The following is a 10,139-nucleotide window of genomic DNA, read 5'->3' on the forward strand; positions in this document are numbered from 1 at the left end:
CTCTATCCAGACAAATGAGCAATCTCCTTTTTTGGATAAAGTTGGCCACAGTTACCACAATGACTGAAGAAGCAGCACAGAGAGGACCTTTTTGTCAAAGGAGATATGCTAGAACATAGCCAAACCCTAGACCCCCTCCCTTCTAAGTTACTGAAGGTGTCTGACAGTTAAGACCTTAATAATAAATTATATCATTCTGACCTGCTAGTAATGAATGACATTAAAGGGGAAAAATGCTTTGGATTTTGGCTTTAAAATGCTACTCTCAAATTAAATGAAGCCAGGATGCTACATTGCCAATGGGGGGGGGGACTCCTCCCATGTGAATCCCAGCTGATGGGTTGCCAAAATCTATGGGGTGTGCATGAAAGGTTGTTCTCTTTCCATTACAGTACAAGTGCTTGTGCATTACCTATAAACTGCCAGCCTTTAAAAATCACGCAGACTATATTTATTTATTTTCTAAAATGATAAATAAGGCACTGTACTTTGAACTGAAACTGCCAAGCTCCCAGTTAAAAGTCTAGGAACTTCCAAAAGCAGTAACTTCCCTTCTCAGCAGCGGAGAAGAACGGTGCCCCACTCTGCAGGCAACACAGGTGAGGGCTCCTAAAATCAGGGAGAGGGGGTGAGCCTTTCGTCAGACATTGCCTGGCTCTCCCAGGTTCAAATATGGATTTACTTAATGCATGAGGAAGGATTTCTGTGACCTACAACCCCAACCCCAACCCCATTTAACTCAAGGCTGTTACTTTGCATCCAGCCTCCTGCGCTTGCAGGGTGAAGAGTTTTTGTTTGCCCCCAGCTTCCTTTTGCTCTGGGCTTTTTTGTTCTGCTGAGATAGTTTCATTGACCTAGTCAGACCTTTCCCGCTGCTTGCCTTTTTAGCAGTCACTTTCAGAGACCGGCCAGAGGAGTCTTGCACCACTTTCTGCTTTGAAGGCTTGGCAAGTTGCCCTACTTGCTTGGAAGGAAGAGAGACTTTTTGACTGGTGTTTGCTTTCCCTTTCTGGGTGGGAGGCTGCTTCTTCCCGAGCTGTGGTTTCTTCAGTTTCTCATTCTGAGATGTGTGCTTACTGCTTCTCTCCATGGCTGTGTGTTTCCGAGTAGCGCAAGCTTCCGAATGCTTCAGTTTACTGGACTTTTTAAGAGGAAGCTTGTTCGACTGCCCCTGTGCCCTGCCACTCTCATTCAATGACTTCTTTTTGCTTGGCTGAGGCTCACCCTTCAACGGGGAGTCCTCCTGCAGCTTGCCTTTCCCTTTCCTTTCCTTTAATCCACTTTCAATGGATTTATTAGGAGGTGGGGCTGTTTTGACCTGCTGCACCAGCTTTGGAGACATCAGCGGCTTAATGCACAGGCTCTTCCTACTTGGCTTGCTTTCGGATGAGGGCTGCTTTGTTACACAGTCATTTTTCTCCTGTTTGACCACCTTGTGCTGGCCAGGAAGCTTGCTTCGCAAGTTGGAGCATTTCCTCAGAATCCGTGAGCTGGTCTGCACTGGTGTGGTTGGACGGGGTTGGGCTTTGGCTTCCACAGCATGTTCCAAAGTTGCATCAGAGGGGGACATCTGTTTTGGACTGGTGGCCACTTGATCAGGTTCAGTTTCCTCCGTGGCCTCTCGAAGCCTAGCCCACAGTCTTTGGGTTTTTATTGTGTTTTTTGCTGGAGTCATAGCAGCAAACTTCTTCAGGTGCTTCTTCAGACGTTCAGCTTGAAGGGAGCTTGGATAGATGCCAGAAGAGGAGCCCTTCTGGAGCGGAAGCTTGATGAGGGGGATGTCTCCTGGGAGTCGTGTGTTCAACTTCTTCACAATTACCAGAGACTTGGTTTCAGTTGTCTCCATGAACCACCTGCAGATGTTGGATACATTAAATGCCTTCATGAACAGCAGCTGAACAGGGGAGAGCTTCTGGACCTCAGTGGACCCTTTGAATTTCCGAGTCCTCTTCTTGCTTTTCCAGATCTCTTTCAGCTTGTCAGACTTGTTCTTGACCTTTGGAGCTGGCGGGGCCTCCTTCTCCAGCTGAATCCACCCTTTCTGAACCTTCATGTACTGGGCATTAAAATTGGTGATGAGTTCTTGGTTCTCTTCCTCAGCACACCATTCCACAAATCTGGGTTTGTTGTCAGACAATACCTCCATACTGCTAAAACCAATGGGGTCTTCATTCCCAGCTTGCTGTTGGTCCACGACATTAGAGTCTGCTTCTGTAACTACTTTGCCTGCTGTAGTTTTCTGGATACTAGCCACAGGAAGAAGGGCAGGGGTGTGTCTCAAGTTGTAGAATTGGAGGGCTGGCTTCTTGTATCTCATAGATTTCTCTAGTGGTGCATTCTTGCTTTCATTCTTGCTACCAGGACAAGGTTGAAAAATGATCCCATCGTCAGTGTGCAACACCTCTCTAGCTTCCATAGAACTGTCAGAGTTCTTTAGAGCTTCTTGATTCCTATTTGTCTCTTGTTCACCCTCATCGGAGATTTCTGCTGGGACGTGAACACTTCTCTTGTCAGAATTTGCCTCTAAACAGATTTCAAGCATAGCCCCTTGCTTACTCTTGTCATCTCCATCCTGACCTTCATCTACTGCAGCCTCTACTGACAACAGGTTTTTATCAGTCTGCTCCTTTGTGATGTCATTTCTGTCCCCTGCCTGCTCCTTAGATTCACCCTCATGGGTGTTCCCAATGTCAGTGAGCAATGTTTCATGGAAGCAATCACTTGGAAAGCTCACAGACGCTGCCCCATCAAGATGTACCTCCCTCTTGAAACGTTTAGCACCAGGGCTTTTAGAAAGTTTGATCTGAAGCTGAGGAACCTGCAGAGAGGTGGATGAGCTGGGTGGCTCAGAACTGTCCTCTGTGGGAGGCAGGGACTGTTGGCTCCGAAGGCGGCGATCAGATGCAACTTGAGGTTTTCTCTCTCTCTTTCGCTTTTTGTCTGTGCTTATTTTGGAAGGAACTGCCCCTTTGCTGCTTGTTTCTGACAATTCAGAGACTGGCGGAGCTTTGCCATCAGCTTCCCTGCTCTCATCCATCTTGCTAAAACCACTTGTATCTTCTACTGTTTCTGCTTCCCAGTTTTCACCAATATCTACAACAGGCAACACAATCTCACTTTTTCCTGCCTGGCCTTCCTCCCAGTCCTGAGTCCTTTCAACACTGGGCTCAGTATTAATGCTTCCGTTTGCACCAGCACATTGCAAGCTGGCAGGGAGCTCTGTAGCATCAGAGCTGGAATGGAGCTGGGAAAGTTCCAGATTCACCTTGTCAGATATTGTCTCCAGAGGTTCTACAGTAGGGGGCTCTGAGGATTCCAAATCTACATCAGCAAGAGTCTCAGGGACCACACTGGCAGGAAGTACCACTGGAGAGGCTGCCCTCGAGCTGGTAACAGGCTCCCCAGAACACACCATCTCTGTGTCCAAAGGCACCTCTGCTGGGAGGACTGAAGAAACATCCAGACTGTCAAGAGCAGGAGGCTCTGCTTGTGGCTCTGCAAGGTCTGTAGGGGAGTGTAATGGGAGTTCCACATCAGCAGGTGATTCCACAGATGGTGGCAAGTCTACAGTTGTAGCAGACCCCTCAGAGGGAGGTAACGAGTCCATACTGGCTGTGAGCTCTTCAGTCAGTGGCAGATTCACACTAACAGAAGGTTCCTGATTTACAATACTGGAAGGCTCCGGAATATTCTCCAAAGTCACAGAGTTTTCTTTTCCATCAGCGGTTTCTGAGACAGACAGTGGCACAGAATCGGCTGTACTGCCACTGTCTCCACAAGGACTGCTGCTCTTACAGGAGTCCATGGTGTTACACGTCTGCAGGATATCGCCCATATCAGCTTGCTCTTGCATCTCCTGTTCACTCATTTGGGGGGAAGAGACAACTGCCGACGGAAATGAAGAGACAGACAAGCTGCTTTCCTCTGCATTCAGATCAGGGCAAGCCAGTGGGGAGAGAGCAACTGCAGGTGTTTCAGCAGAACTAGCTTCTCTCTGCTTCATGGAATTTGCTTCAAGAAGGTGATTCTCAGATGGGCATGGCTCAGCTCTGTCCTGAGTGTTCTTGTCAGAGGAATCTGTCTGAGGGAGTGCCACAGGGGAAGACCTTTCGTCAGCATCTTCGCTCACAGCGTGAGCTGCTGCCTGAATAGGGCTGGTTTGGACCTCAGCCGTTGGTGCTGAAGCGCTCCCACTCTCCTGTACACGGGAAGCCTTTGCCAAGGTGCGAACAGTTGGAAGCTCACAGCACTCACCATTGTAGTAATAGCCACGTGTACTCTTCCTTGCTGTCTTTCTAGAAGACACAGCCCTCTTGCTCTCAAAGTGGTACTCTGTAATAGGCTGGCTGATAAACACAACGTCACATTGGTTATCATAGTCATTTATTCTTAGTCCCGAGGATCGTTTGCTCTTACGAGTGCTTTTGGAGGAGACTGAGATGCTCTTGGCCCTCGAGTGTCCATTGGTGGTTTTGTGGTGCACCCCTGGCACAGGGCTAGCAGGCAGCCAATTGTCTTTAGCATTCTCCAAATGAGTTTTGTCAACAGGATGCATGTGACCACTCCCCTTGCTCTTCCCCGCAGATTGGAGATGGCTGTCTACCTTCGGCCTGGCTTCCTGGTCATTTATTTCGGTGTCTGTGTGCAAAGAGGCTTTGGAACTGCACTGCAAAGCATTCTCTTTATCTGCTCGCCGAGGGGAGCTTGCTGAGAAGACTGGCTCTCTGGTCTCCTCAGGAAAAGGTTTGAAAAGGCTCTTCTGAGAGCCCAGGAGACTCTCCAGACTATCCTCACTAGTGTTTACATTTGATGCTTTTGCAGCAATGTAACCTCCCAACAAAGCTCTACTTTGCATCTGGTCTTTCTCATCCTCACCTTTTCTGATCCCCATCTCTTGCTCATTGCTAGGGACTTGCCCTTCCAGGCCTTTAGCAGAATAATGGGAATTGGAGGTGGTGAGGTACCCTTGATTGGGACTGTCCCTGGGACTTGCAGAGTTTGTTCTAATGCTAGGAAGCTCAGGGAAGTCTCTTCTGACAATAGGGCTGCAGTTTTCTCTTCTGTCTGATGACTTCAGATCCACAGCTTGCTTCAGAGCATGACACAGTATGCGCAGGGAGCCATGAGGCCCTGATTGCTCAGGGTCCAGAGATGGAAGGTGCTTAGGTTCAGAGCAAGAAGTTCCAAGTTCCTGGTTCTCAGTACGATACTGGCTGCAGCCTGAGCTACAAGTAGACACATCCATGTTTGCAGTTCCAGGTAGCTGCTGGCCCTCACAGCCTGGTTGTACCTCTGTGCATATATCATTCAGGACACGGACGAAGCGCTTCTGGTGGTATGTGCACAACCTGACCATAAACTTTTCCAATGGAGATTTTGGCTGACCAGGACAGTCTATTGCTTCTGTTGTGCCCTCACTAGAAAGAAGGAGAGAGGGAGAGAGAGAGAGAGAGAGAGAGAGAGAAACCAGTCAATACAAAGAAGGATTAGGGAACAACATGAATTTACATTGTAAACATTCACAGCACCTTCTCTTTTCTGCTCCTTTACCTCATAAGAACATAAGAGATGCCAATGTTGGATCAGGCCAAAGGCCCATCCAGTCCAACACTCTGTATCACACAGTGGCCAGAAATACCAGTGCCATCAGGAGGTCCACCAGTGGGGCCAGGACATTAGAAGCCCTCCCACTGTTGACCCCCCCAAGCACCAAGATGACAGAGCATCACTTGCCCCAGAGTCCCTATCTATACCTTGTGGCTAATAGCCACTGATGGACCTCTGCTCCATATGCTTATCTAATTCCCTTTTGAAGCCGTCCATGCTTGTAGCCACCACCACTTCCTGTGGCAGTGAATTCCAAGCGTTAATCACTCTTTGGGTGAAGAAGTACTTCCTTTTATCCGTTCTAACCCGACCACTCAGCAGTTTCATGGAGTGCCCACAAGTTCTTGTATTGTGAGAAAGGGAGAAAAGTACCTCTTTCTCTACCTGCTCTTTCCCATGCATAATCTTATAAACCTCAATCATGTCACCCCTCAGTCGTCGTTTCTCCAAGCTAAAGAGCCCTAAGCGCCTTAACCTTTCCTCATAGGGAAAGTGTTCCAACCCTTTTATCATTCGAGTTGCCCTTTTCTGCACTTTTTCCAAAGCTATAATATCCTTTTTAAGGTGTGGTGACCAGAATTGCACACAGTATTCCAAATGAGGTCGCACCATTGATTTATATAGGGGCATTATGATATTGGCTGATCTGTTTTCAATACCCTTCCTAATAATCCCCAGCATAGCATTGGCCTTCTTTATTGCAGTCACACACTGTCTCGACATTTTCAGTGAGTTATCTACTACAACTCCAAGATCTCTCTCTTGATCAGTCTCTGCCAGTTCAGACCCCACCTCAGCAGCTCAGTGGCAACCAGGCAGGTAACTAAAGTAAAATCCCACATTTTCAAGTTTATGCCTGTTGTCTCTCCCTATTTCAGTACAGTGGCAGTCAGTAAAAAGTTGTTGGGACACAACCCTAACCATCTCTCCCTATAAAGCCCTTAGGGAATACTTTGTGCCAAGGAAACCCAAAAAGCAGCTAGAGAGCACCAACAAGATGCCTGATGCTACTGGTCTTTCCACTAAATCCTCCAGTGGCAGCCTACTGTGGCTGCAAAACGACCTGGTCCCTTTGTGCTAATGAAGCATAATTTCTGTTTTGAACAATAAAAAGATCATTGTCATACTCAAACACATGGTAAGCAGATCTCTCCAGAACTGGATGATAAGACCCCAGATGCCTAAGAGGATCAGGAGTTTTGGAGGAGATATATAAACTCTTTCCATGCTCCAAGTCTCCAGATAAGAATTAGAATAAACAACAGCTACAAATTTCTTATGTATAATTCTATACAAGGGACGGGAGTCAGCCCTTGCCCTCCCCAAATCTACCGCCACAATTCTAAATTTCAAGCACAGGGATTAACTAGAGTTGACTGGAGTAGTCATTTGTTTGTTTGCTATGGAAAGAGGCAACAACTGACTTTAAGTGGAGCATGGAGATAGGGCGGCTTCGTCTGCTGGGGCTGGCAGCAATGTTCCCTCTAAGATGTGGAGTCTTGTGAGCAAAAATTCTGCTTTGTGAGCTACCGGCATTAAAGTTGTGAGCGAGCAATTTGGCTATTGCATAAATCAGTTTCCCTCCTTGTTAATCTCTTATTGCATATTCTGTGCTTTTGTACACTCATTTTAGTAGTTCAGATTTTGACCTTACTCTGGAGTCTTCCCACTCTGGTGGTGTTTTCCTGTTCAACATCAAATGAGCTGAACTCTTACAGGGAAGTACAAAAGTCCCATGCAAACAGGAAGGTAAACTGGGGACTGTTAGTTATAAATACTATATGGTTTACTTCAAGGACTCTGACCAAGCACACATAAGAAGAGACCTGGACACCAAAGTGCACCTCTACTTAAGGCTAATCATGTTTACTCAGAAGTAGAGATGTAAAATTTCCGGAAATTTTGAAGCTCGGAAAAAACCCCGTTTTTTTCTGGTTTTTTCCGGGAAAAAGCGGAAATTTTCGGAAAAATGGAAAAAAAATGCTACATTGTCTTTTCTAGATTGAAAGTCATTCTGTTACTTTAGGAACATAAAATATGACTATGGACATTTTTACTTGGCATGAAATTATCACAACTAGCATATTAAAAATATAGTGTATCCAAACAATTATTACAAACAGAATACCCAACCACATGCAAAAACAAAACTGAAACTTTTTTACTTTCTTCTGACAATCGCACCTCCTAAAGGAAGAAATGCATCTTGTTCTTGCATTGAAGAGTTCAGTTTGTAACCTAGGACTTGCTTGTCCTCAGTGCACAGAAATTAGATCAATCAGATACCATGTATATATATTTTAGAAATGATTTGGAAAATATTTGAACACCTTGTCTTAAAATATTTTATTCATCATGTTAAAATAAAACGTTCCATAATCAATTTCTTTTCTTTCTTTTTTCAATTTTTCCAATTTTTCGGAAAAAAATAAAAAAGGCTTCAGGAAAAAAACGGGGGAAAACCGTTTTCCCCTCGAATTTTTCTGGTTTTTTTCCGGGCGTTTACATCTCTACTCAGAAGTCAGTCTTTCAGACTTTAATAGAACTTACTCAGAACCAGTATCTTTAGAAATGAAATCCTAGTCAGCAAGCGCAGATGGTTAAACCAAAAAGAGGAACTTGCATCCCAAGAGATTGGGAAACAGGTTCTTTTCACACTTCTGTTTCCATTTTCCTATATAATTTCCTATTCCATTCAGATTATTCCTTCATTCTTATTACTGGCAAACTAGTAGGCTTGGAGACAAATGTCCTGCCCCTTTAACAGAGGCTTAGCAGATGTTATTTACATCCATGCCATTAAGAGTTTCAACTTCCCATTTCCACACATCAAGCCTCTATTAAAGGGACAGGCTATTTTTATCCAGGCCTGTTGGAAGCCCTACTAACTACTATTCTGGATTCCCAGCTATATCTTGGAAAAGTCATATAATCATTTGTTGCCCCAGTCTCCCCCATCCTTTTAGAATCATAGAGTTGGAAGGGACCTCCAGGGTCATCTAGTCCAACCCCCTGCACAATGCAGGAAATTCACAAATACCCCCCCACACACACCCAGTGACCCCTGCTCCATGCCCACAAGATGGCAAAAAAAAAAACCAATCTCCAGGATCCCTGGCCATCCTGACCTGGAGAATATGGCTTCCTGACCCCAAAGCGCCAATCGTCATTTCCCTGGGCGTGTAAGAAAGGGCCATGAGAACTAAGCACTGATGCAACCCTTCCTGCCCTCCCCCTCATGATCTGCCTAAGATCACAGAATCAGCATTGCTGTCAGCCTCTGTTTGAAAACCTCCAAAGAAGGAGAGCCCATCCCCTTCCGAGGAAGCGTGTTCCACTGAGGAACCGCTTTGTCAGGAAATTCTTCCTAATGTTTAGCCAAAAACACTTTTGATTTAATCTCATCCCCTTTTAAAAAGGGAATGCCAATAAAATCCACATTACATTAACAGAAGCATCACATCTAAGTTAGAATATGCAGGATGGTTTTAGAAGCAATACTGTGGCTTGGTATAGTGTATCTTAGATTTAATTCTTTACAGTCTGTCTCCTAGACCTATTCCCAATAAGCATCATAGACCGTTCAAGAAAGAAACAGCTTTTACCATCTTTTAACTTTATCCCACACACACACACCCGGACACACACCTTAACATTGTGAGGGGCTCTCTGTGTGTCAGTGGACAGAGAGCAATACTGTAATGAGTCACTCAAGGCAGAAAGTTCACAGCTGAGACATCAGATTAAGATGCTTCCACCCCTTTTAAGAATCATTGACCACATTGGCAGAAGAGAACAGGCAGTTCCAATGGAGATGGGGGTGGAGGACTTGGTAACAAGAGCTGCGGTGGCTCAAGTGGTTAAGACGCTGAACTGCAGGCTGTGGAAGGTCAGTAGTTCAGCAGTTCGAGACCCGAGTTGCCGCATGATGGAGTGAGCTCTCGTCTCTAGTTCCAGAGGAAGACCAAACGTGAGATGGATTGACTCAGTCAAGGAAGCCAGAGCCCTCAGTTCACAAGACCTAAATAAGGCTGTTAACAACAGGATGTTCTGGAGGATCATGAATTCATAAGGCTGCTATAAGTTGGAAGCAGCCTGACTGCATTGTGAAAAGCAGGCATTTTTGAGCACTCTGACTGGAATTTAAAGCACATGGCTGGCCTGTGACTTCTCACCAGGGTTCCCCTGAACTCTGCTTAGTCACAGTCATACTCTTTTTTATTTGCTAAGATAATTAGCTGGAAACAGAGGAAGAACACATAGCCCCCACAAGCCTTTTAACCTAACAGTCATATTGGTTTTAATGAAACTTACTTCTAAGTAAGGGGAACGTAAGCGTCTCAAGAGGCGCCCTGACCTGGATAGCCCAGGCAAGCCAGATCTCATCGGATCTCGGAAGCTAAGCAAGGCTGACCCTGGCAAATACTTGAATGGGAGACCTCCAAGGAATACCAGGGCTGGGATGCAGAAGCAGGCAATAGCAAGCCACCTCTCTGCAACATCCAAACCCCACTCAGGGTCACCAGGAGTCA

The 10,139-nt window shown here is 45.8% G+C and overlaps 1 protein-coding gene across 1 annotated transcript; it reads right to left on the reverse strand.

Moving 5' to 3' along the window:
• Window positions 1-231: 231 nt before the first annotated feature.
• LOC107114420 (chromosome unknown open reading frame, human C10orf12) lies at window positions 232-5,245 on the reverse strand. The gene has a single exon (XM_015415895.1). The coding sequence runs from the start codon at window positions 5,243-5,245 to the stop codon at window positions 749-751; it is 4,497 nt and encodes a 1,498-aa protein (XP_015271381.1). The 3' UTR covers window positions 232-748.
• Between the last annotated feature and the right edge of the window lie 4,894 nt (window positions 5,246-10,139).

Source organism: Gekko japonicus, unplaced genomic scaffold (assembly GCF_001447785.1).
Source record: "Gekko japonicus isolate JY-2015 unplaced genomic scaffold, Gekko_japonicus_V1.1 scaffold59, whole genome shotgun sequence".
NCBI classification, from domain to species: domain Eukaryota; kingdom Metazoa; phylum Chordata; class Lepidosauria; order Squamata; family Gekkonidae; genus Gekko; species Gekko japonicus.